Below are 27,750 nucleotides of genomic sequence, written 5' to 3'. Positions count from 1 at the left end.
TTGAAAGTTCCCATCTGCCATACTGTTGAAAGCTACAGGCTAATGAAAGCTTCAATCTGTTAATCTGTCACAAGAATAAAAGAAGAAATTATTTCAAAGCACAACATGTGTTACCCGTCATGAAATCAAAATCTCTCAAAAAACTACCATATAGCCAGTTGCTGAACATTTATTTGCAAAATGAAGGCCAAGAATTAAGGAGGAATGCTAACCTCCATCCCACAAAGAACTTTTTAATGACATTCCATTAATTATGCCTGGAATTGTTTGCTGTTGCAAATCTTGGCACTTGTGAAAGAGGACACACCTTGGTACAGATCAAATTTGTTTGGCAAGGGTGATGAAATTGCACAAAGTTGGAGCTTGGGGTAACGTGCTATATTGAATTTCTAAACCGTTCCCTGCAGTAAATATAGCTATTCCTCTCAGCTGTGCAAACAGATAAAAGAGTTGACTTGGAGACCAGTAGGGAGATGAATCATTTCTGAGATTGTGGGTCAGTGACAGTTGGGCTGAGCACAAATTAGAAGGTGAAAGGATGGCAGCTTGTTTTCCGGTAAACACATGAACTGCAGCCCTTTGGTGGCGAGGGAGAGTGTAAGCAAACAGATATATGCAGGCAGAAGTTCAACACTCTCTAATAAAGTTTTGAAATGTGAAATGAGCACAAATTCTGAAATGCAGTTTGCCTATTTTGGGCACAAATTAAGTGAACATTGCCTTCCTCAACCATGGAAGGATTATGTGACAGTATGATGAGTAGGACATTTCCGCCTGTTCCTCACATGAAAATGGTAGTTGAGGCTAGAGTTAGAGTTAAGGTTAGGGCAAGGTTCCAGTTTAGGCAACGAAAGCTTTGTTTGTTGTTAGGAAACTGAAACGTTTGGTCAAAGTTAGGATAAGGTTTTGGCCTTGGTTAAATGAGAAGAAGTTTTGCTAAGAAATAAAAAAATATTCACTCAGTACGACAGTTTGAAGAATTCAGCCTGCAATGGCCGAGCATTGCAGAGACACTGTATATTGTTTTATTTCAGTGTCAAACTGCAGCCTGTTTCTAGTCATGTCTCTTCCACATCATCTTTTTGTGGTTGAAAATGTATTTATCCCACTTGTGCATGAACCACAAATTTATATTTTAAAGATGTGCTTCTTTCTCGATTTCAGGAGCTGATATATTTGTAGCAATTAAACTTGCTATAAGCTATTGTAGATTTTCCCGTAGCCAACCACAGGCCATGTTGACACTGTGTTTTGCTTTTCCTCTCAGCTAATAAGCAAACCTTTTTCTCCACACTTGGTGAAAGAAATGCACATCTGAGTTGCAATTAACTTTGTCATGTTGATCAACAGCCCCAGATTTTGTTTTTATGGCAGTGAGTGAACTGTGTTGGAAGCATCATCAAACTGATAAATCAAGCTAAAAATTAATTTTAAAAATCTGATTTGATGGGGTGTTGAAATACAGCAGAGCTGGCTAGTTCTGTTTAGAAGCCTTGTTGCAGCATTTCGTAGAATTGTACACATTGAGAAACCTGTGTTTTCATGGCAGGAGTGCAGAGGTAGAGTAATCATCAACTTTGCCGAGTTCTGCTGGCTTCCTCATTCCAGACCATAGCGAGCTCTGCTGCACGGAGCTTTTCTTGAATCTCATTTTTATCCTGTTTTCAAAACACATTGGTTCCAGGTTTAAACAGTAAATACTTTGTCTAAAAAAATAATATTTTACATTTTATGATTTATTAGCTTCTCTCCTTCACAGTAACCTTAAGTACATAATCTCCTCTATACATCTCCTCTACACATCGCATAAACTAAAAGTGCAGAAAATCTCAGCCGTTTGATTATGCAGTCAGTTCATTGAATTTGCTGTTTATTGTGATTCTGTAAGATCCCATTTGGAGATTTCTGGTGAAGCAATAACTCAAAGGAGTAATTTACATTTGTTACATTCCCTCATTCATTAGACGCCAAGTCTGCAGAGGTTTTACTCCAGCCTTTGCTTATTTTTATGGGGCTAAATCTATGCAATGAAATAATCTAAGTCAAAAGACATTAGAAAGATGCTTTTCAAAACAGCTACCCTGGGGCTGCAGAGCGTAGGTATTGCTGAAGAGTCACTGAACCCATTTGCTAAATAAATTGTTTGAAACATCGTTTTAGGGGGCACTAACTCCAGCGCACAGGCCCCTGTGGCTGAGCACGTTTCACTCTAATGCTCTGTTTATCCACATGTAAACATACTTGGTGGATAGCAGCTCAGCAGTGACAGCTGTTCACCCCCAGCAGAGGTGGGTAAAACGTTACATAAACTCCAGGGTATAGCAGTGAACAAAAGGTTCATAATGGCTAAAGGGCACACACTGTCTGCTTTCCTATAGTGTCTGTCAGCATTATGTCACTTTGTGACGAAGCAGAGGAACAGCGAGTCCATTTATTGATTGAAGGTTTCAAGTCTGCCTGAATTGCCTACTACATTGGCTTTAAAGTTGGCTTTGGGAATCCACAGGGATCCTTGAAGGGTTTTCAGGGAGTCCTCAGCAAAATAGTTTAATTTCACTATCATTTCATTTACTGGAGATTTTTATGATACAAACATGTGAGCAATTATTTGAACATTATATAATCTCATCACTTTGAATGTATTTGTTTAATAGTTAAGTACAACATCCAAATGAATAAATACTGAATACAAGACAAAATATCTTTTCATGTCAGGATCCCTAGGGCAAAATCATTTCAAATGGGGGTCCGTGGTGTACTAAAGGTCAATGTGGAGGGGTCTGCAACAGGAAAATTTTGAAAACGGTGTACTCCCTATGCATAGGCCCTTATGTAAGAAAGCCATATTGAGGCTCTGATGTGTTCTTTTGTGTCTGCCATGGTTTTCTCAAAATAAAGGCATGAAAAGCTTTAAGCATTTATCCATAATTGCATTTGGCACTCCCCGTTGAAATATAACCTGTATTTTCTTTTTTTTTTTTTTTTTTTTAATTTATAAAGACAACTGTTGAAGTAAAACACACTTGATTGTACTGTATTTTCAACTCTTCACATACCCACACATCTGCTGAGTAAAAATGTCCCAATTTTAAATTTGTTTAAATTTATTTTTTTTTCCAACATCATTCCCCCGGAAAGACTGTAACTAAACTCTTTAATAACAAATACAGAATTCAGCAGCTGTTCTCTACTTGGCTGCCAGGAGGCTCTGAGCCCACACCATGTCACCGTCCACTAAAAGTCGCAGGCGGAGGGCAGTACCGGCTTTATTTACTTTTACTGATAGCACTACAACTCTGGCAGGTGGGTTATTGTTAGCTGGTTTGTGCATCTTATTCTCCCAACTGGAATGGGACATTGAGATGCTGTTTGTGTCTGTGTACTGTTGCTGTGTGATGTCAGCATACTAACCACCTGTAGCTCTTCACAGTTATATAAGCTGTCTATCTGCACATCATTTCAGTCCCTCAAAATTGATTAGATTCAGAGTGTCCCTGCAGCAGTTTTTCATGGAAGACAACCTCCAAAGAAACATGATGAGGTAACTTGCTTTACATGAACAAAAACTGTCAGTTTTGTTTGCCATCCAGTGTCACATTACAGTTAACCCTGTAGTTTGCAACTCATACATGGACAGACTTCTGATGGAATGCGTGGCAGGGGCAAATGGGAACAAACACACCCGAGCCTGAGTTATCCAAATTAGACACTTAGCATTCTGAAAAGGGGGCAGAGTTTAAAAAGGCCTGTAGTCCATTAACTGGTGATTTAATATGTATGAAAATGCCCTCAAATTGAATCTGGCAGTCAATGCATTAAACAAAACTTTTTCAAAGATTAATCTTCTGTGGCATTCCAGATCTGAAGTAATACATTTATGGAGTCAAAACATCCAAATGTGTCGCTGTCCCAAAACATGGGGAGTACACTCTATGATGTCGACACAAGTTGGAAAGATTTTAATTGTGCCCTTTTAAAATGCTGAGTTCTTTTTACTATGTAGTTCCAGCAGAGAGACAGTGGAGACTCCCATCCCTGCCACTGGAGGAACAGCCTGACTATAAGTGATAAAAAAATATATATATAATCAATTTCCACGGCCTCAACACAAACAGTCCCTCTTTTCCTCTTTTTTTCTGCAGGATCTTGTTTTTGGATTGGGTCTGTCATAATCAACTGTTGTGCAACCTGGAAAAGTACAAAATGAGTCTATGGGCCCCATCTTACATCCTGTGCCAAGCGCAATGCAAGTGACTTTGCTAGTTTCCAACTGATGCAGTTGTCATTTTCCCGTCCCCGCGCCCACGTTGTGCAAACAGCAAAGTCACTTGTGCCCATCATGGCCATGTTTGTCTTAAAATGACTCGTGGTCATGTGACTGTTGGTGCATTACTCTCTTGAGGCAGTTACGAGCAACTGCGTGATTGACCAACAAAAAGCAGCTCTGCAGTCAGTGGCACATTTTTTTCTGTTGTTTTAAGGGCATATTATCAAGATAGTAATGCCCGCCTACATAGAGGGTGCCAACATTGTCCACACTGCTTGTTCCACACAGGCACGCCTGCTTCACCTCAGGGAGCTTTGATGGAGTCCTGCTATTGCCATGGATGATCTGCTTGTGCGCTTTTCACGTTCACATTTTCACTTTCGTGCACAAGCAGATCCATTTCCTCTGCAGAGAAGCCTTACTTCTTACCTGGAAAATGCGTCATTATAAAAGCAGTCCACCAAGGTGCGAGCGCACCTGGCTTTTAAAGAGAGTGGGAGATGACACTCTGATTGGTTTACTGCAAATTAAACCCAAAACACACCCATGATTAATGAAGAGACTCGGTACAACCCTTTTGAACCAGGCGCCTGGTGCAACCAGCCTTTTTCCCAATTTTAAAATAGCAAGTGTGATCTTGGACATGCCCTAAATGCACTTGCACCATGCTCTTTAGACTGTGTGCTTACATTGTCAAAATAGAGCCCTATATTTTCAGACCCATCACAGAGGTTCTTGATGCCAAGAGAGCACATCTGGAAGAGCTAAGGAAGACACATGACTTCAGAACCATCCAGATTTTCTATCATGACGAGGAGCCATCTTAGTTTGAATTAAAATTTTAATTCAGATCATGTCCTTAAAATATTTATTGTGATTTCAAACCAGAGAGGATCCTTTGATTAGAAACTGTAGAAACTTCCATCAGTGTTTTTAATCTATATTTATGTCAGAGACAAAGCACATAAAAGAAACATTTGTAGAAATAGTTCTTCATTATATCCACTTTATGTACTATATTTTTCTTAAATCCTTGTCCATGCCTGCTGACTTTTGTTGATCCATCAGTGTATAAGCTGTAGCTTTTTTGACTTAAAAGAAATCCAACAGAAGTCGTTTGTACGAGTTAAAGAATTTGTGCAGATCCCCACATCAGGCACTGCTACACCTCATCCTAGCAGCAAATGTAGCCAGCACAAGTAAAAAAAAAAAAAAAAAACCCAAACAAAGAAAAAAAGAGAATGACATTGTTAGTCAGCAATGTTGTTTAAATAGACGCGCCTTCTTCTCCCAAGCAAAGATGGACATCCTGTCTTTTCTTTTGATGGATACGTCAGCTACTGCTCACCCATTTTGCTGTTACTAAAGTCACAAAATGTGATCAAAATTGTCAACATTTTTGACAGTGGCACAGCAGCCATAGCTATCTCAGCTTTTTAAAATAAACAGAGCTGACTGGCTAACTGGCCTATTTGCCAGAATTTTGTTATGCTCCTATAGCAAAACTGTCCCGCCCCCAACGGGAGAGAGGTGTGAGGCCCACAGAGAGCCAGTCCCTTCATAGTTGTAGTTTTCAAATCATTGCATTAGGATTCGTGAAGCAGTGTTGATTTGGAAAAATCTTGAAAGCTAAACTAAGCAGAGTTGGTATCCCCAAACAGTGGGTCCATACGTTCTACATTAGATCTGTGATGTTTTGCTGTGTTTCCTTCCTTTAACTGAACGTGTCCCTCAGCACAACAGCATACTTACAGTGTAAGAGTAATCTCATCCTGTTAGGACAGATGCTAATGTACTTTCCTTAACAAGCCAACATATGACTGTTCACATCCCTTCCTCTTTATTTTTCCACCAATTTCAGGGCCCACCTGCCTGGACCACAAGTCAAACATGAAACACTTCAAAAACATGACTGAATCACAGCTAGCTTAATACCTAGTCATTAGTCCCTAATAACCACCGTCTAATAGCCAAATTCTTGTTATCCCTCCTAAATGAGCCTTGATAAGAAATTTGTCGATTGAGGGGAAACTCAAACACGCAGCGCTCCGTATTTTTCGTTGAGGTATTATTCACTCTCCAAGCGTGACTGTGTGTGTTTCTTTAGCTACTGGATGGGGTAACCCCAGTCACTTGCCTCCTCAACACCTGTGTTTACTTTGGGGCCTCGGCCCCCATGACCCAGCAGCAATCCTTCACTCACTCAGAAGATGGAGTGAGTTTCTAGCCTCCAAATATGTGCTGTCCCTGCACTTTTACCACTGATTCCTCTAAGACTTTCATTATGGGGCACGGGCCAAAAGACTAGTATAAATTACATTCCTTTTTCAAATTCTAGTAAATTTGAACATTCAGATCCTGTTCTCTATTATTGTAATTTTAAGCAAGGCAAGGAGCAGAAATTGGCTGGTTTTCAGTGCCTGTTGCGGCTGTCAGCTTTTTACAGGCCTCCGTGGGTGGAAAGTGGATTTGAGGAGCCGTTAATGTTGAGTAGAACTTCAACTTGTCCTCTCCTTGACTAGTGGAGCACAGATAACTCGGATCATTGATTGTGAATGTGAAGCGGTTACTTAAAGATGAAAGCAGCAGATGTGTGCCAAAGGTTGCTGGTGTAAATCCTGGCTGGGAAAATCTGTGTAAGGAGAGTGCAGGGTATAGGCCTAGCTCCCTTCTCAACAACCACTGGTGGAGTTTTGGTGTTTGGGTGCTCTTGAGCAAGGCACTTATTCTCCATTTACTCCAAAGCTGTTCTGTGGCCTGAAGTAGAAGACTGTGGTTGTGAGTACGTGTTTCTTATATAGATGAAAAGTTGAGTGAACATACCTACTTAGCCAGCTCTAATTTTAAAATGTCTTTGAGTGAGACACTGAACCGCTACCTGCTTATTCATTGTACTTGCTTTGGAGGAGTGGCAATTAAATGTTGAAAAAGTGAATGAATATTAAGCGCAAGTCTGTTCACTCCCCTTCACATGGAATTTACTGTGAAGGATACAAGGGTGTGAAAGTAGTTTTTTTCCTCTGTTTGCAACACTGGCCAGTTGTTTCCAAAATTCACCTGCCATTTTCAGTAGCAGTTAGAATAAACAGCCTCACCAGCCAGAGCCAGGAGTGCCTGCTGCTGCTGCTGCTGCTGCTTTCCCACAGATGAGTGGCCCATTACAGCTCATTATTTATCCCCCGATTGTTACTTGGAGAATTGAGCAGGTATTATTGCAGTCCTGAGGATTGCAGTTGCTGCTGAAATATGTAACATTAAATACTCTGGTGCAGAAATAAGGGTTTCTACATTTATATATTTAACCTGTTAGGGTAAACTTCCTAGCTACCTTTGTGGATGAATATATGCATTATTCTCTAGAAATCATCTCTGTAGATTTAGTATTTACTATTGCCATCAGGATTTGTACAGCTGAAAGAGCTCTGATTACATGCATTAAAACAGCAACAGAGTTCTGGATCTGGATAATAAAATGATTTTCACTAAAGGCTAATAATTCACCAGATGGGATTGTCTATCCATTATCTATTAGCTAAAGAGTTTTCTATTTTGAGCTTAGCAGCATCCTTCGTGCAAATTGATTTTGCATTAGTACTATTTTGCTGACTTTGCATGTGGTAATGAGTGAAGTTGTGACAGCTTGGGGTGTATGTTTAGTTTTTGTATTTTTTTTTTTAATATTCAGAATACTAAAAATGCTTCATACACTTTATTTTATGCTTGTGCCATATGTATCCAGAGTATTTTTAGCAAAACAAAACAACCTGTTTGCTTTTATAATGTCTTTCTAGTATTGACATTTCCAGTGTTTGGGCACTTCTGTTTTTTCTGACAGTGACAGTAGAAAGAGACAGGAGAGGCAGGGGAGAGAGAGGAGACAACATGCAGCAAAGGACCTGGGTACTCAGCCTTGATACAGGGCCAGTTCAGCATTGTGTTAATTTGCATACATTTTTTTAACAAAGCTACATTTAGAGGGGCACCCTGGTGGCTCAGCGGTAAAGCACACGCACCATGTACCAGGGTTTAGCCCCGATCACAGCGACCAGGGTTCGAATCCGACCTCAGGTCCCTTACTGCACGTCATCCCCTCTTTCTCCCCTGCCTTTCCAGTCTGTCTGTACTGTGACTGTAAAATAAAGCAGAAATGCCAAAAAAATAACCTTTAAAAAAAGAAGAAGCTACATTTAGAAATAGAAAGGAGAGATAGAAAACCTCTGCTCTGTCTTAAAATCTGTTATTAAAATCTTAATTAGGATACTTCTGGTAATGCGGGCTTAGCTCGACGATATTTATTGGCCTAATGGACACAAAAGTAAGTCTACAAAACCTACGCATTGTAGGTTGTAACTCAACAATAATGTAAGAACCGGCGCAGTTAACTTTGTAATTACTTTTCTCTGGGACTAATAAGTAAAGTAATGCATACTTTTAACACAAATAATAATTATTGTTACTGTTGAGTTATCTGGTATTATAGGAATCTGTGCCATTCCAGCTCTCAAATGCTCAGATCAGCAAAGAAATTCTCCTGATATCGATACTTTAAGTAGCTGAGATTTGGCGCTTTAAAATACCTTTCCGGAAGCAGATTTAATGTCTGCAGTGTGTCCATTGTTTGATCTCAATGAAGCAAAGCGCCAGCTTTGCCAAGCGAAAGTATCTGGCAGTGTCAAGAGATCAGGAGAGTAGTGCCAGGCCAAAAAAAGAACTAATAAATCATTTTGAACAAATCACTCTTGAGCTTGAAACGTGAGCAATGGTACATACTGGTGCAAGTGAATCAAACCTCCCACTCCAAGTTTTCCATCAAAGCTCATTGAACAAGTCTGACAGCAGCTTCTGCAATGCTTGGCTAGTTGCTTGTTCTCCCCACCCACACATTCACAAACAAGGGTTGGGGAAGCCAGTTTCTCTGATGTCTAATTGGTGAGACAAATGACCTCTGTAAGTTATCAAAGTGCAGGCAAAAGTCAGCAAGAATTGCAAGTTTAAATGTGTGCTTAAGGAAATGGGGCATTCCTGAGTCATTCTTTCAGCAGCTGATCATTTGATTGATTGATGCACCCCTAGTTTGTATTTCACTCTTAAATTAGTCTTCAGAACCCACATTTGAGTGGGTCCCACAGAAATTGAGTGAACTGAGTCAATCAATGTGAAACCTTTAGACAGCAGTAAAAAGCTGTTCTCTGAAAGTGATAGAATGACACAAATGTTTGTGGGGCATTACGAGCAGCTCTCTGTAATTCAGTGTTTCTGTACTTCACTGTATAGCTTATAGCCCCCTCCTGCACATGTCCATTATTTTCCAAAATTATCAAGACTAACTCAAAATGGCTGCTTTACTTAAACAAATATGTGTAACTAAGAGATTTGCTGGAGAAAAAAACCCATCAACAGTTAATTTTTTAGTCAAAGCCGAACTGGGCCATACTTTGTGATTTAAACACAAAAATCTTGTCTATTGCAGCTTCAGAATTCAGACAAATCACCATCTACTGACCATCTACTGCTTAACAGAATAAAAGCACACAGCACTTCCTTCAGTAAGGTATTATTTAAGGGGTCATTAAATATTATGGCACAGACAATGCTGTGAGGAACAGTGTGTTCCAGCGGCAGAGTGAATACTTTTAGGCAGCCTGTCTGTGGTTTAGCGTTTCTCTCCAGTTACTTTCTCATATCAGCAAGCAGTACTTCCAGTGTTCGTTTATGTTGAAGACACTGCCGCAAGTGTGACACTGTCTGGGTTTTGGCTGAGCAGATGTGATTGTGGTGAAAAGATACACTGAAGCTGCTGGCCAGAGGCTATAGAAAAAATAAAACATACTTTCAAACATGCATTCCAACTTCAAAACTCATTTGGGGCTGATCATGTGTTAGCATCAACTTTTCAACAATGGCTCACATTGATATGTAAAATCAAGTTTTTTTTATGCAGAGGTTTAGAGAAACTCTGGTTATACTGTGCTTTGGATTTTTCCCTAGCTGATATTTTAATGACTTAAATTAAAAAAAAAAAAAACACACACTTTCTTATTCTACTTCCTCTCCTGTACTTCCCATGTTGTTTCCAGGTACTGAAAACCGTCTAAACCACAACTGAAAGCTTTCCAATGACCTGTTTACTGCTGTAAAGATGTTAACTTGGTGTGGACCCGGTGAATGTTTTGCGCAGTAAATTCTGGATGAGTGCCAATGCTCTGCAGCTTCTACAGCAGTGTTAACTGTACCAAACATGGGTGCCAGTATTTTTTCAGGTGTGCAGATATTAGTGTGCACTAGAACCATGTTTCCATGGAAACCAGTGAACTTAAGTGTAAAAAGCTGTCATAATATGATAGAAAATCGTTTAATCCTGATATAATTAATGCTACAGTCCATGTTGGCATTGGAAGTGTGATTAATTAGCAGAAGCAGCAATGACATCTGATGGTCCTCCTGATGTTTTTTTTTTTTTTTTTTTGCAGTTTTCATTGAGAATAATAACATTTATATGTATCAGCTATCAAGGAAAATTTCTGTTCAGTGTTATTTGGAGTATTTGGAGTATTTGGGAGTGTCCTGGTAGCTCAGCAGCCTTGGCTAAACGCCGCGTGCTGACAGTGTTGTGGATTCAAGCCTGCCTTATCACTTTGATTGGATGACTTATCCACTCTCTCTCTTCCATCTTGTCTGCTACTCTCCTTACGCCGCCTAATGAAGCAGAAATGCCATGAAATTAGTCTTGTTTGAGGATACACAATGTGAACATTTTTCTTGGCAAATTAGAAATATGTGCTTTGATTTAGCAGTGCAATAGCATGGGTGTTTACTTAAATACTTCTATGCTCCATTCCAGGCACTTTTAGAAAATAAGATCAGATTGTTATTCCATTCGATATTCACAGGGGAATATTGGTCAGTTTTTCGATTTTCCCCCTCCTGACACCTACTTTAACAAATCGGATGGGAAACCTTCCATCAAGCTGATGTCAAAGAAAGCCTTTGACTGTTGATCTGTGGATAGGCCCCACCACCCTGGAAGTTTTTGATGGTTGTAGTTGTCTTTGCATGCTTCTCCTGTTTGTTGGCAGCTAACTACAGTATGTAGCCCATGACACAGCGCTGTGGCTCTCGTCTGCTCTCGTGCAGAAGTGAGTCGAACATACCAAATGTCAAAGTCACATAGACCGTTTAATTATTCTGTTATGACTCTTTGCTTTTCTACTTACTGTATTTTTTCTCTGATGCAAACACTAAATGGAAAGAAATACTCATCTGCTTTGATTACAAAACAAAGCAAAAAACGATCTAAAAATTCTAACAATGATAATAATACCAGCTTTACTCAGTTCATCTCAATGCAGAATGTTGTTCACTTAATTGTTGTTAATTAGAGCAGAGATAGGAAAAAGTAGCCTGCAGCTACAGTATGTTCAAAGCTAAAGACCTTCCATAAAGAACCTGTAAGGCTGCATGTGCCTTTTTTGGGTTAAAAGAAACATTTCAAACCGTTTCAATGTTGTCTTTTCCAGGACACTGGCAAGTGCAGGAAAAGAACTCAAAGATAACTTCCTGAAAGAACTGGCAGAGCGAGAGGAGCTCAACCGCAATGGGAAGATGGTTGTAAGTACATTATTACAGCACTCCAATTGCTACGTAATGGGATTCCCCTCAAATATTTCTGCAATTCCATTAGGACGGGAACAAAATCCATACTGTGTCAGGTTGAGTGGAAATGCCCCCTCCCGCTCCATCCCCCGCCTCTCCACCAAATACCAGGAGAGCCAGCTGCCTGCCCCGCTCCATCCACAACACAGCCCGCTAACTTGTCCGAGGTGTCCTTTTCAGGCTGGACTGCCAGGCTGGTTCCTTCCAGGGCATTACAGCACGTCTAACTCTAAATCATCTGAGCAGCTATAAGATAAAAGGGGCATAGTCAGTGTTGTGGTTATTTATGTTACAGTATTCCCACTTAAAACAAGGTACTTAATCCTGCCCACACTCTAGTTTTCACATCAGCTGCATGATTCCATTTGCGTTGAATATTGGCCTGTTTTTTTTTTTTTTTTTTTTTTTTTTTTAAATCTTTCTAAACAGAAATTGATCAGCCAGGGGCCCTCTCTGTATCTCTTTTTTAAGATTATTTTTTTGGCATTTGTGCTTTTTTTTTAAATTTAATTTAATTTTTTTTTTTATATATATAGTGACCGTAGAGAGAGACAGGAAAGGCAGGGGAGAGAACGTGGATGACATGCAGCAACTGGGTTTGAATCAGAATGCAGGTAGCTGTGGTCAGGACTCAGCCTTGATAAGTGGGGCGCACTCTATCAAGTGAGCTACCTGGGCGCCCTCCAAACATCTATTTTAGTTTTTTTCAGTTTCATATTGCACTTAACTTTATATCTGTCGTTTTTAGATCACATTAGTTGCATTTGTTTGAGTTGGGTGGGTGGCAGGCTTGTGAGCCACAGCACCTTCAAATACGAGACCCTGAACCTGTTGCCTAAAACTAACCTTTCCCTGACCTTATGCAAGAATGTTTGTTGCCTAAACCTAACCACACGAGGAAGCACGGGGTGCTACTATGTGATCACAGCACTACTACAACTACCAGGGAAGGGAGGCAATATTCCAAGAAAAAAACTCTGAGATTCAAGTCTTCAGTTAATGAGAAAAAACCTCACAAATTTATGAGAAAAAAAAAAAAAACTAGGAAATTCTGAGATTAAAAAGTCACAAATTTATGAGATTTTTTTTTTCTCCAATGGGATTTAGTAATCCTGGTGATTTGAGCCCAGAATCACAATCTTCTCCTCAGCATCTGGACTTTGAAGAGACATTGCCGTGACTTGGGCCGATTCAGAAGAAAACAGTCTTGTGATTCTGGGCTAAAATCAGCAGGATTTCCTTGTTCCTAAATCACATTGCACAGTAGAATTTAATGAGGTCATCAGCTGCAGGCCTGAGACACGGTGAGCAGAGTGAGGCTGATCCAACCTCACAGAGTCAACACGTGGCTCCTCCTCTCGTGAATTAAGTTGATTCTAATTGTTATATTAATCTGCAACAGAAAGTGGCTCAACAGACCTTTATTTACTTGGAAATATTGTTAGACTTTTATTTTCTATAGTGCAACATCAGCGTTACAAAGTGCTTTACAATACAACACACAAATAAAAATACAAATAAGATCAAGTGAAACATTTGAAACAGACTGAAAAAATAGAGATAGAAAAACAAGCGAGACAAGGGACTGTAGATTCTCACAATCTTGTTAAGTGTTGTGTTTCATCTGTATTGTTATCCGTTACTGCTTGTTTCCACATGGGTTTGGTGGCATCAGTCAAAGCCGGGCTGGTAAAGTCGTCCTGAGGGGCTGCAGGGAGATGTGCTCAGCCAACAGACAAAGCCTGCCCGCTGAATGAAACACGGGTGCTGAGACGCAAGGCAGAGAATATAATCTCTGTTGTCAGGCTGACTATTTACAATGTCGACACGCATCACTCTTCACATCACTGTCTGCTTCCATCCAATCCAGACAGAATATGAGAACATTTGACAGGTGGGATGTGAAACATTTTAAAAGACGAAGGGTTGTGCGTGGCATTGTTCTGCAAAGAGTGTTGGTGCTGATCAGTATCAAATGATTCACCTCCAAAATGGTGGGGGGGGTAGAGTGCAGAGAAAAGGGGTTTTGTGTGACCTCCTCTTACCCGCCTCTGTGGGATTTGCAATTATGAGATCACATGAAGTGCGTGGAGGGGAGCCGAGGTAGTAACACCAGAAACAGATTTTTCCCACTGGATATTGACTGTGTAAACAGTCCCATGCAGAAGCCCCCCCCCTCTCTCTCGCTTTGCAGGCCTCCATAACTGAAGCCAGTGGAGACTTATGGTTACAGCCTGTTCCTTTCAAAGGAACCTCTGTAAGTGAAAAATCAAATAGTCCCTAATACCTCTTCCTGTGTACAGCAAGGAGAGAAAACGAAACAAATGGGCAAAATATCATGTTGTGTATCACCAACAATAATATGCTGACACGATCTTTTCCCCCAGTCTCTTTTTTTCCTCACTGAAGTGCTTCCTCTGCTAAAAAATTGCGCTTGGAAAATGTTTATTTTCCTTCGAGCCCCTCTCTGTTTAAAATCGAACCCACATTTGAGCACTTAATACCTCTTCTCTTTGAAACTGTTTGAGTAACAGGTAATCTTAATACAGTTTGACAAGGCTTGACCTCTTTGGTATGTTTACACTACTCAAATGTATCCCAGCCAGCTTTTGTCCATGTGTGGCCATATTCAAGATTTTGTTGTATGCCGTTTACACACCATATATTGTCACTGTAGATAAGCATTAATTCTAATTTTATGATCATGCTGTGAGTTTAAATTTTCCATTTAATCTTCTATTTGTATCTAACATACTGTAGGTATGTCAGTGTCTGTTACAACATACAGGGAATAACATTGAAGGGAATTTCAGTATCTCCATAAAATTGTACTGTGTAGATCTTTAAGATAATTGGTTTATACAATATGTGGGTCAAATGTTTAGGTTGGAAAGTCCATGGGCCTTCTCATTTTGATTCTGTAGTCTGCTGTGGGCCTACCCAAAGCATCAAGAGAATAATGATTTGAAATTGGTGGATGATGTCTGCTTCATATAATCTCACATTATCACCAGGTGAACAGTTCAACATGTTTCGGGTAGTGCAGCCAAAGGGCTAAAATGTCAAAACCTCAAAATCTAAAAATGGTTTGTGCTTAAAAAGTTCAAAGAGGAATATATTAAAATCACATATAGGAATTTCAAGTGTGGTACATGAGTGTTAACCCAAAGTTATCTAACTTGCTGTTATGTATTTATCTTCAACAGACATTAAGGTCTAGTAGTGAAAAACTGTATGATTGCAAGTTAAGACTGTGCAGGAATCTTTTTCAACTTTTGATCTACACAAGCCTCTCCTACGCACCTGTCTCATAGAACAGGTGTGCGAAGTTTCCTTTTGAGTCACACATGAGTGCTAAAACAGTGGCAAGAGTCAGTAGTCTTATCATTAACTTTTCACAGGGAAGGTTGCTTTATTTTACTATTTTCACCTTTAACACCCGTTCCAGCTGTTGAATAAAATGCAGCCTGATGTCAGCATGCCTGGCCTATAGACATTCCTGTAGAAAAGCTGAGACAGGTTGTGTCTCTGGTAGCCTCGGTTGTTTGGCAGAAGCCCAGAGGTTGGAGAAGTGATCTTGGCCTCTACTGAGCTGTACAGTGTCTGCAGTACAAGACTGTGGTCGCACTGAATGGATCACAGGAGTGAATGTGCATAGTTGTATGAGAAAAATTTACTTACAAAATTAACTTACTAAACTTGTTAGTGGAAGAAAAAAAAGATATATTATTATAGTTTTTTTTTTTCTCATAAATTTGTGTTTTTTCCCCATAAACAACCCTAATCTCAGTGAGAGATTTTTTTTTTTTTTCAGGATATTGCTCCACTGCCCCAACCTCCCCTCCAGCTCCATAATTTTTTTTTCTCCATATAGTGGCCCTACTATGCCGTTGTATTGTTGTCTTTCAACAAAACATGCTTTGGATTTTTTTTTTCCGCCCCCACCCCTCCCCCAGTTTTCTGTTTGGCCTAAAATCCTCTTTATGAAAGTGTCCCATTACCCACGTTAATCTTTGATAAGGTTCAATAATGAGACCACCCACCAGCAGAAAGTATCCCGCACACTGTTCATGTTGAGCCAGCCTGATGGACTTTGGAAACACTTGACTCTGAGAGGAGCCCAAACTCGCCTCATCATCTGTCCCACAAACACATTCCAGGTCCCCATGTCCACTTGGTCAGTTACCAGGCTTCTTCCCAAACTCTGATAGAAACACCCCTTGTTCTACATGTGTTATTCACTTTTTTTGCATTTTGTAAAAAGTCTTATTATGGTATATATGATGCATTTATTGTGTTGTATGGGATATCTTAAAGCAGACCCAGATGCACTTTGGGAAAAAGGGTCAACATTTTTTCAGCTGCATCAGCTTTCTGAGGCACCTCTCATGCCAGCTGGGTGTATTTGAGATCAGAGTCCATATTGTACTGTAGGCGATGGTTTTGTTTCTGTCTGTGCTACAGTTTCCAAGAAACAAAATCTTACGCAAACACAAATTGCCTTATTTGTATTATTTCAATTTCAAACGATCTTTGTTGTAAACTCAGCCTCTGTTCACTGGCACCGTCTCAGGTATCACCTTGGCTGGCTAATTCATCATGAGGGATTAATTATTGTTTTGAATGATTGTGAGGACACAGGACATCATCCATTTTAGGCGCACAAAAGGAGAGGAGAAGAAAATACTTTAAGTTGAGTTATTGGCTTTCATATGAATGGATGATCTATTCCATGTCATCTTCCATCTCATTCATCAGAGAGGTCACTCTTTTATCCTCCTTTTGTGTCACGCTCAGCCTTTCAAGTCAGGTTGAAATTACACCTGTCAGTTAATACACTTCAGGTTCTTGTGTCTCCTCTGTCCTCCCCTGAATGGCATCACAAAAGATTGATAGCAGACATGACTCTTAATGAACAGCTCATCTTCCCTTTGTGTGCAGTCCCAGCCCCCCTCCTGCTTCCTTTCCTCTAGGACAGAGGCAAACAAAAACTTTAACGCCCAGGAAGTAAAGCAAGTCCAGAGGCTGCCTGCCTCCCAAATGGATTCAAAATAATAACTTTGCTAGAGCTGATTTTTTTCATCTATTTTTCTAAATTTTCTCATAAGCACCCTGCATTTGGTCTGTTGAGCAGCTCCTGAGCCGTGCCTCGCTATCTTTCTGATCAGCTGAACTTCTAAAGCCTTTGGTGCCTAGGCCTCATTGTGCTTTTTCTTCCCCGGCCCTGTTGCGAAAGCCGCTTCGCTGCCAGAAGTCACACACAAACAAAAGGTGCACCTGGGCAGCTTTGGCTTTATTTGCACTGGGTAAGAAGTTAAGTTTTTTATCAAATCCAGGTCACACCTGCACAGGATGCCTGAGGGTGTCATTGTTGGAGGTTCACATCTGAAATTGAAGGTGTCCCGCCACCACCCACCCTGCTCCCTATTTGTTTTCAGTTGTTTGTTGAAAGGCTCTGATGATGTCAGTGTGAAGTTGCAACATCAAGCTAATGCCAAGTAAAGATATATAGTCAACTGTGCATTACAAGACACAGTAAGCCCAAATTACTCACACACACAGAGATGCCCTCTGTAGCATACATCAGTGGGGATGCAAATAAAATAATTTCAAACATATACTAGATTAAAAGAAAAAAATCATCTGTTTTCATTGGCACATTCAGACAATTTTGAAGTAATACATCACAGCTGGATTTGGTCTTGATTGCCACCCCTCGCTTAGCAACCGCTATGAGAAAAATACCCTGTTAACCAAATCAAGCAGTGAAACAGTTCAGGTGAAATAGTTGTCTGACAAGCCGCTAATGAGTTGTTGTGAAGGAGGTCTCTGGCATTTTGCACAGTGAATTGTTGGTACCTTTTTTGGTGATGGATTAAAAAGAGAAGATTCCTTTCCCATATTTATAGAGCTTTTGAATATTTCTTATCCCACTACTGTTTGATCCAAGTTTCTTTGTGCATGTTTTGATATGTGACTTTGTTTTTTTTAGCCAGTAGATTACCTTGCTGTTGCAACCTATTATTCTGGAACTATTGCTATTATTTAACCGTTACAAACATGGTGCAGTAACTGTTAAATTTTTATTCTCACTCATCTACTGCTAATATTCAACTTTTCACACTGTCTTCTGCAAAATATTATGTGAATTACTAATGCAGGTTCTATTCAGTCTCTCTAAAAGGACTCTGATGAGGATTCCCCTTAAGAACGGACATTTGTCACCCCCAGTTTACATGTAAGCAATGCCTCAGCCTACGTTCACTTTTTAATTTGACTATTTGGAAACTGTTGTCAGCCTCCCAACCTTTCTTTTGTGGTATTTAGATGGTTGGCCTGCTCTGCGTGTCCCATGCCCAGGGGGGACATCCTGTATGAAGGAAGTGTTTGTCTTTGGTCTGTGGACCCAGTGAGTTCTGTATTGATAAGCTCCTGTCGCTATAGATAATAAGGTGGTCAGTCATGCAGCCCAGAGATCAAGTATAGCATTGAAATTAAAGAGGAATTCCCAGCCCTATTGCATTACAAGCCATGTGTGTGTCCCCACTGCCCAGTCCCTTTGTCCTTGTCATGGGCAGTAAAAATAACAATGGCAAGTTTGATTTCAAAGCAGCAGGGGCAAGGTGGACGGCCTTTAGAAAGGAAAGAGTCATGCAGGGCTATCGTATGACCTTGACTTGAATGGTGTCACAGAGTGGTGGAGAGCAGTTTGTGACCATCTATCAAGTGAACAAAGAGGACTTTTTGTGCAGAGAAGCGACCATCGTGATACACGAGAATCAGCTAATCATTTTTTTTTTAAGAGTTGATTTCACTTCATACAGACTCACACCAATGCAATTTAAAACCTTTATGATATTACATAAACAATATAAACCCTACCCAGGTTTGTAGCTGTGATTTTTGGCTCTCAGTTCGTTCTACACGTTCTGAGCATTGAACTGCTTGAGCTTGACAATCCACATGCTCCACTTTCTCACAGTTGCAGGTCTAGAGGAAAGCCATAACATTTAACTGTGAAATATTACTCTTGGCTGATTACAAGACATGGACTTCATGGCTAGTGTCTTGGTCTATAAAAAGAAAACGGATAGCCAAAGCATTATATGTTATGTTAGCCCACACAGCCAACATGGCAGCTGTGCCCCATCTCTGGATGCACCGTATCTGCCACCGAGGGATTTGGAGAAGAAGGCGGAAAAAAAGAAGATTAAACTGACCTCAAATGATATACCATTGTCTTTAAAAAAATAGAAGTCAAAAGAAAATAATAGAATATGATCCATCTGAGTCATGTATATTCGAAATATTTAGACAGAGTTTCCTATGAGAGTCACAGCTGTCATCAGTGGGAGGGCTTTCCCATGCAATATTTCCTTGAATGAAAGGATAATGAGTTACTTAAATTACAAAGTCCAATGAGAGCGCGGGCCATTTGGAAGTCGTCTTAGGCTGGATGAAAGGCTTGTTTACCCTTCAAATCAAACATCACGTAATATATCAGACCCATCCCCGAATGCAAGTGGCACTTCTTGCCTCTGTGTTCTGCCACTGACGCCGAGTGCCTGGATGAGCCCTTCTTTAATGATTTCCTCTGCCCCGCCCTCCTGCGAACAGCTGCAGGCGTACTGAGACGTTGCCCCGAAAATGTGGCCCCTGGACCATTTTCAGAGCAAATGAAAAAGGATACACTTAATCTAATCTCTCAGGGCTTTTTTTTCCAACTCACGCGTTCAGTGGATTTTTCGAATACATTCAGAACACATTTGGGCTGTGGACCGTCACCATCAAAACATCCATCAGCTTGATTTGCAACCGGGAAGATGGGGAGTTGTATTAAGCTCTCTACTTGGTATCAAAGGAACTCTTGCATTAAGTGGAGGCCATCTGGGAGTCTGGATAAACTACAATTGTTCTGTGCCGCCGGTCTTAAGAGCTCTCATTTTGGACACAGTCAAAGATTTATAGGGAAGCAGATGATTGAGGGGATTCTGTTATTTTCTTTTGGTATTATGGCAGTCTCTTGTGCTTTGTTTTCTATTAATACTTATAAAGTCACAGGCATAGAGGACTCCACATTCATGGGAGGAACTCACATGCATGCATTTAGTCCCGTTGTCACCCTGGTGCATTTGACCTGTTATAAAGAGGAGGAGAATTAAAGAGGTTCTGCTGCATGAGTCCACTAATCTACAACCAAACTAGAAAGCTTGATAGAGTAATTAGTATCAAAAAGAAGTGATGTTGCTAAATGGAGGAAAGGCTCATTATGAAATCTGGTGGTTTTCCTCCTCCTTATCCCCATCTGAGGTTTTTGTTGGGCGGGATAACTGTTGGGACTGCATCACATTATACCAGCAAAATACATTCCTTCTGTTGCATATTGAGTTTGTTGCCTTTCCTTTGGATGGAGAAATGCTCCCTTTAATCACAGTAGGACTCTCTTGGTGAAATGAGGATTAAAAATGTTTCCCATCAGTCTTCATGATCAGAACCAGAATTAATGAGACTCTCTGCTCTCTTGCTGCACCAAATTGTGATTTAGACTGATAAAACAGGAGTATTTTTAAGGAAGAAATTTTAAGAGGCTTTAAAATGTAAACTAATGTGGAGGAGTAGCAGGCCACCTACTGCAAAATTCAATGCATTTTCTTACCTACAAAAAAAAAAAGTTAGAGTTCTAAGGTCACAGATTCCCCCTGTGAACCCCTGAGGATGTTTAATACAGCCTTGCCCAGTTACAGTGACGTTCACATCGGCCGTTGATGTAATCCAACCATATTTACACCCTTACTGCCCTTTGCATTCCTTTCATTCGCTTGTCTCATCCACCTTGGTGTGTTTTTATTCCTGCAACTCCCATCTGCAGTCATCATTTATCAGGATGACACAGACTGCATGTGTCTGCTGCGTGTAAAGAACCATTTAACCTTTGTGTTAAATACTACCAAAAGGTTTCTGGCTCATCGCTGGAGGAATGTACACCTGCTGTCCTCAGCAAGTTGTTTTTTTTTTGACAGCCAGTGCTTGAAATAAAAACTTTGTCTTTCTGCAAAGACTTCAGTTTAAATCTTTGAAAATTATTTAAGATGAGATTTGTTAGTAAGTCCCTTTTTCTTTAATCACATCATTTTTTCATCTAGTTTGTAGCATTGCTTTAAAAAGAAATCGGCTACAATGCCCAAGAACAATATTAAGCTTTACATTGTTAGTTAAGTACAAATTTATGAAATTTTATGAAAAATTGTGTGAGGAAGTTGTTTTTATTTTTGCAGATTTTATTGGAATGAACATGTTGTAAGTAATGGAACCTGGAATTCAGATTTTATTCCAAACACACACACACACACACACACACACACACACACACACACACACAGAGAGAATAATAATTTTTTAAAAAACAGTCAAGGCCAAGTACTTGTTCAGACTGAAATAGAAATGTGATGCGTGTCGACTACTGTTGCAGTTGGAACTGCATTAGCAACACTCGTGTCAACCGATCAAGAGCCTTTGCTAATTTTTCACTCATACAACAATGCCTGTACCTTTACTGTGCCTGCTGACTGAAGTGGCTCTGATCACTTGCCTCTTGGCTCAATTCAGAGCAATTTTTGCTCTCAGCCACTTGATGGGCCAATTTTCTTAACTTTGTAACCTGCTTTGAAAGCAGGTTACAGTTCAGTGAGTTATACCCATGAGGGCATTCTACATTCTTTGTGTTTATGGGTCCAAAAGTGATGCAGGTGCAGTTGAATACCATTGCCGTCTCTAAAATGCCCATAATCACAGTAAATATCCCCTGTGGTTTTATGGCTTTGACACAACAATTATGCATACTGACTGGAAAGCCCTCTCCAAAGGACAGAAGAAATGAAGAAACACTGGCAAGTAGATCCCTGTTTACTGCAAGAGTTCTCTGGCTCTGCTGTGGAATCAAAGTTTCCATCAGAGCATGGCACAGCACATAATTATTGTGAAATTTATGAACGAGAAAAGCTATAAGGCATATTGCTGTCTTGATGGGAAATAACAGTTCTACCATATTAGGGGACTTTCTACACAGTGATGAGGCTGTTAAGATGCAGAGTCATTTGTGGTTTGAAAGCAACTAAATGTGAGCAAACAATAGTGTTCATCATCAGGGAATATTCAGGCACTCAGACAAACTGTCCCTTTAGCTTTGAGGGATGCTAACCTACAGCTAGGTAACCCGGTGAGGGATCGAGGAGTCCGTTTATGGTCAAAGCCATGCTGCTCGGTGTGGGAATTGAGCTTCTGCTCATGCTCTCTTAGCAACACATGGAGCACATTCTTTGGAATCTTCTTTGTTTTATCACTACACACTGCTCTGCTTTGGCTGTGTATTATTCCACCTGAGTAAATACAGCACGGCATCTCTCCCACTTAGGTCAGTGCACATGTCTTCCAGAGGCAGGCTCCGGCCCCTCTACCCTGTCTCTCCCAATCTCCAGCCCAATAACAGAGCCTTACCACTCCCTGCCATCTAAGAGGAAGTGCAGGAATGCATGTTTTTGATTCATATTGTGAAGGACCAGCTGCTTACCACAAGCAGTTTCACATCGAGTCAGTGGCAGTATCTGTCTCTCTTTCCCATACACAGCTCCATCGCAAACGCCAGAGTCTTGAGCTCATAGTTCAACTTCAAGTTTCTGAAATCCAGACATGCCAAATTCTCAGCATATTTTCACGTCATCGTAATGCGTATTAACAGGTGTACAGGGCCCTCGCCAGAGAGAGATGCAGATGGTTTGAATCCATTATCAAATACAAACGACTTTGAATTTGTTATGTCAGACAGCTACCTGACATTAACCACGTACGTTTATTAGCATCTGCACTTAATCTCCATGAAGTTCACTTTTCCTTGCACGTCATGAAAGCACCTGAGGATATAACATACATTTTAGAAGACACTAAGGATGTGTCTGTTATTCTAATTGCGCGATGGAAAAAAATCGAATGCCTTTTTCCCCCATCTTTTATACGGTGCTCTGCCACCGACCATTCTGTGAAACATTTACCTTGAGGGAAAACTAAATCTTAAAAGCCAACAAAATTAGGCCAGAACGTGTCCCATTGGGTCTCTATAGAAGAAAAATATGCCAAAAAAAAACAAGAGAAAATGTAATAAAAAGAAGAACTGAAGAGGCTTTTTTCACCAATGGAATACTGCCTCCTGCTAAAACTGCCTCCTGATAACTTAACAAGTTACTATATTGGTTATATAGTCCATCCCTTTAAATTTTTACCGAATGAGACTTCCCCTTGCAAAACAAGAGAGAACACAAACTGGTGCTGTAATGCAAAGTGAAGCTAACATTTTATAGGAAGCTCTTGTTATGTGCCGCAAGGCCCTGCTGTATTTGTGATATAGGTGTTGCACCTGATAAAGGTATTTGTTTTAATGATCTTTGTTGGAAGGCAAATAGAAGAGTGAAAATGTGCACACCCATATTTGTCACAAAGCAATATGTAACTTATTTATCTTGTGTCAGATAGTAAGCTCTTCAGGTTTGTATGGGATGTGTTTTGAACAGTTCAGGGTGACCTTATACAAGGGGAGTTGCACACTAGTGACACTTTTTGTTATGACATTGCTTTAAAAATTTTGTAGGTGGTAAATGATTGCAGTGGTGAGAATTTGATTGGCTAGGAGATGTGGGTTTTTTGGTATTCACAGCATATTTTTTTTTTCTTTAATTGTCATTCTGAATGATAAGATAGCAGTTGAGCTCCGTCACTAATTGGTATCTGCAGATTTTCAGTCCAGTTATGACAGTTAGCAACCTAGCCGTGATCACTTTGCTCAGGTGACCAAGTTCCAGTGATCACCCAGAGGTTTTTTTTTTTTTTTCACTGGTAAATCTGTCTTCCAGCCACTTTGGCAGGTAAGCATCTACCTGACTTCACAATGACCCTGTACTTTATCTGTGTTGGAAAAGCATCGCTAGTATAATACTGTGTAACTATTTAACAACAGTAATGCTTATTTCCATAGAGCTTTTCAAAACAAAGCTGCTTTACACATGCAAACAGCAAAGGAATGAAACAACAAAACATCTGGGGAAGAAGTGAATTAAAGAAGAAAACAAGAAAAAACAAGCAAGAGAAGATAAAACAGTTCAGAGCATTAATTAATTAATGATTAACATGAATAAATAAACAAAGCATATACACTCAGCAGGACTGCAATTTAGTAAACCAGCGTTTGTTTTTTTTACAGTGTGCATTGCATCATTTAGGCAGATGAGCATTATCTGGGAAACATCACATTTATTCACTTTACATGGAGCTAAACTTAATACCGAATTCTGTTAAATGTTTGCCGAATGAGTAAGCGTTTATTTCTGAGTTCTGAGTCATGAAAAAATCCTGAATTATCTGTTAGAGGCAGTAGAGGTTTACCGGTAAGCTCGGCTCTGTTCAATTTAGCAACATGTTAACAGTAGAAACAGAAGGAAAGATTTTAGCTGGTGATATTTAACAGCATTTAAACATGTTTACTGTTACCTACGTTTTAAATGCAAGACTTTTACTTTATAATAAAGTTACTTACTGTCAGACTGTGGGCTTTGAGTCCAATGGGAGATTTTTCAAACTGCATCATTGTGGTTTTGGAGCAATGGGTCGACGGACCAGTGGCCAGTCACGGAGAATTAACGCTAGCTAGCATCACTGACTTGTCAACCGAGTTGGAGAGAACATTAGCCCTTCTTTGTAATGCACCAGTCAAATTCATCTCTCCCGCTCTTTTTGACTCATACGGTGCAGTTGTAACGTCAGTTGTCCTTCCTCACAGTGTTTTCCCTGGTGCTTGGCCGGGCTGCAGAGCCTGAGGGAACATCACCGCCACTCTTCATCTTAGGTAAAAATTAATGCTTGAACTGCGAGTGATTGTTCTGAGTTGGACACTGGTTGGATGTATCGTGGGGTTGTATTGTGCATTTGTTTCAGATTGGTAGTCTGAATGTATTCATTTAACTTAAGAGGCGAATAATGAGTGGCACATAATGTGAAGATGTGGATTTTTGTGTCTTCTTGTGTTTTCTTGTACATTTTCTTTTCCACACTCAAATTTTTTTGTGCTGAAGTTTTCACACATTTGAATCATGGAGCTTACATGCAGTGTGTTTAATTTGCCAATACACCTACATGTAATGCGCTTCAAGGGGCATTAATGAAGGCGTCACAGCAGTCATGTTTTACAAAGCAGATAGGGGCTGATAGAGTCCTACATGTTGTAATTGTAGTTTGTTTTGAAAAGTCTGGTAGTGTGCATCTTTCACTTGTAGCTGATAGTAAATGAGATGTAGTTCCTGGCCAGTGATTCAAAAAGACAACAGTGCAGGTCTGCATGTGAGCGGTCCGCACAATAACCACACATTCAGATACAGCTAATTATAATAGTAAATTGTGTTTCATTATTTTGTCAGATGCCTTCAATTTGTTTTACTAAGTGATTAAAAAATTGTTGTCAAATAGTAATATTTGGCTATGTTTACATGCACACTTTAATGCTACTATTGTGAGTAAAGCAACAGAAAATCCATTGAAAAACACGACAAATTTTAGGAGACACTGTCTGATCGCAGTGATCTCTGGGGAGTGTTGCACAAAAACATCACAGCAATGATTTTTTTTTTTTTTTTTTAATAACCTTCTTAGATCTCCTCCACACCAAGTCACTTATTAACAGGTGTGCCGTCTCTGCCAGGCCAGGTAACTGTCTTTCTAGCCCATTGGCTTCAGTGGATGGACCATCCCAGAACTCACCTGCCCCTTTCACAATTTTCTCTGGTTACCAAAGTGGCTGGCAGAGCAGATAAACTTCCCTGCCGCAGCTGCAGCTCCCCAGCGTTTGGCTGAGGCTGGTATTTACATCCCACCCTGCCCCACTGGTCCCTTTCATTGTGTCTCCTCATTTCCTACTTGACTTTTATTTATCAGCTATGTATTTCCAGCCACCATCTGGCATGGCTGATATCACAGTGGTGGCCTGGTTGTAATATGGATATCCCCCTCATTTATCTTATCCCCCATGACAAAAAAAAAATCTGCTCATCTTGTCTTAAGAGAATAACAGACTGATATCAGTCAGCGGAGACCAGGAAGAGGGTGAAAAAGATAAACATGTTTTCACTACCAGACACATAACGCTGCTCTTATTGAGTTGGACAATGTTAGTGTTGTCTTAAACCGCAAGCCCCCTTTTAGTTATTTCAGAGCTACAGAAAGCAGAGATCAAAGGAAATCACGCTCTCTATTATTCTTTTCCTCTTGCAGGGCTGAACTGCAGTGCATTTCATGGTTTAGAAAACACAGTAAAAACACTGTGAATTCCTTGTACCGTAATGTGACAGACTGAGATTGTCGAGTCTCATGGCAAGCCCAAAGGGGGAGCTTCTCAGCAGAGCTGCAGGCCAACTAAAACAGAATCATGTTTGAACACCTATTTCCACTGGGACGGGGGGAGGGGGAGCTCCACAAGCTTTAATCAGGATCTTAAAACAGGCAAGCCTTTGATAAAGACTCGGCTCTGTACATTTATCTTATTCCTCTGAAGGCTATGCTGGCTTATGTCATCCACTTTGATCCTACTTCTTTGGAACATGGTGTAGGACATATCTCTTCTGGAGAACTGCCGCCGATAACACTGGTCAACTATGATGTAGAGCAGTATATATATATAAAAAAAAAAAAAAAAACCCAAGAGCCCTGACAACACCCCCTCCTCACCCCACCACCACCTCTTAAGCATATGAGTGTGTGTGGTATGTGGTACCTCCCACGTTTTTTTGTTTTTTTTTCCCCCCCTTGTATGGAACCAGTGCCATTAATTTTCCGAGCACTGTCATAAACATCACCTCCTAGTTAAAGAGGAGCTGTGACAGGGTATTGCTCCACAATGTGCGAGGGCAACAATATTTGACTTGGATATGTTCCTGGCGACGAGGCCAAACCCTGCAGCAGGCCTCTTGGCAGATGTCATGGATGAGTGCTTTAGAATAATGCTGATAGGAGCTGAGCTGGACTATACTACCCATGACAGGCTCGGGGTTTAATTGACACATCAGCGTTTAGCGCACACTTGGCAGTTTGGACACTTGTGCGTGCATTCAGGTTAGTCCAACAGAATTAGATTTACAGCATTTTACATTTTGCTACTCTCTATTACAAGTTGATTTAACAGAATAGTGGTCCAAGCTGTACCAAGTTCACGACAGCTTTTAAATTTGTTGTTCTATACACCCAGTGGCTGGTAGGGTTTTACCAGGGACAATCCACAAACAAGCAATACATGATGCATTTTGCACAACAACAACCACAGATAGTTCGGAATAAGTAGAACAATGGGGCAGTTAGCATGAGCAGCAATGGCCAACATGTACAAACAGACATTTCTACCCATAGAAACAAAAAGCGAATCAACAGAAATTCCCAGGAAACAGACATCACAGTCCCGCCCACACCATTTGATTGATAGGTAATTTTTAGGAAGTGCAGTGCAGAAACACCACAGCCAGCAATAACGACTCAGGAACAATGATGGACACAGAGAATTAACAAATTACACTTTTAACTTTATATTCACAATCATTCCCACTAACATTGGAGCTAGTTTTTGGGATCCACAATCTGCCCAATCTGGAGTTCTTGAAGAGGATCAGGGCCAAACAATGCAGGTCCAAGACCTAGAGGAAGTGCAACAAGGAAGACAATGGGAATATTGAGAATTCCTCTGCGTCATTAGGGAAGACCAGGATTAGCAGAGACTTCCTGTTTGCGACTAGCTCGGGGGCCAGGCC

At 40.4% G+C, this 27,750-nt stretch overlaps 1 protein-coding gene across 3 annotated transcripts in view; it reads left to right on the top strand.

The window, feature by feature from the left end:
- The window catches only part of cfap299 (cilia and flagella associated protein 299), an 88,224-nt gene that overhangs the window by 16,566 nt on the left and 43,908 nt on the right, over positions 1–27,750 (top strand). For all 3 annotated transcript variants that reach the window (XM_030060553.1, XM_030060555.1, XM_030060552.1), the window contains exon 3: positions 11,785–11,875. In XM_030060553.1, coding sequence (XP_029916413.1) covers positions 11,785–11,875 — 91 coding nt within the window. The remainder of the gene's footprint in view (positions 1–11,784; positions 11,876–27,750) is intronic.

The sequence above is a fragment of the Myripristis murdjan genome, chromosome 9 (assembly GCF_902150065.1).
Source record: "Myripristis murdjan chromosome 9, fMyrMur1.1, whole genome shotgun sequence".
In the NCBI taxonomy this organism is placed as follows: domain Eukaryota; kingdom Metazoa; phylum Chordata; class Actinopteri; order Holocentriformes; family Holocentridae; genus Myripristis; species Myripristis murdjan.
Note: the sequence above shows the minus strand (reverse complement) of the source record. Positions and strands in the feature narration are given on the sequence as shown.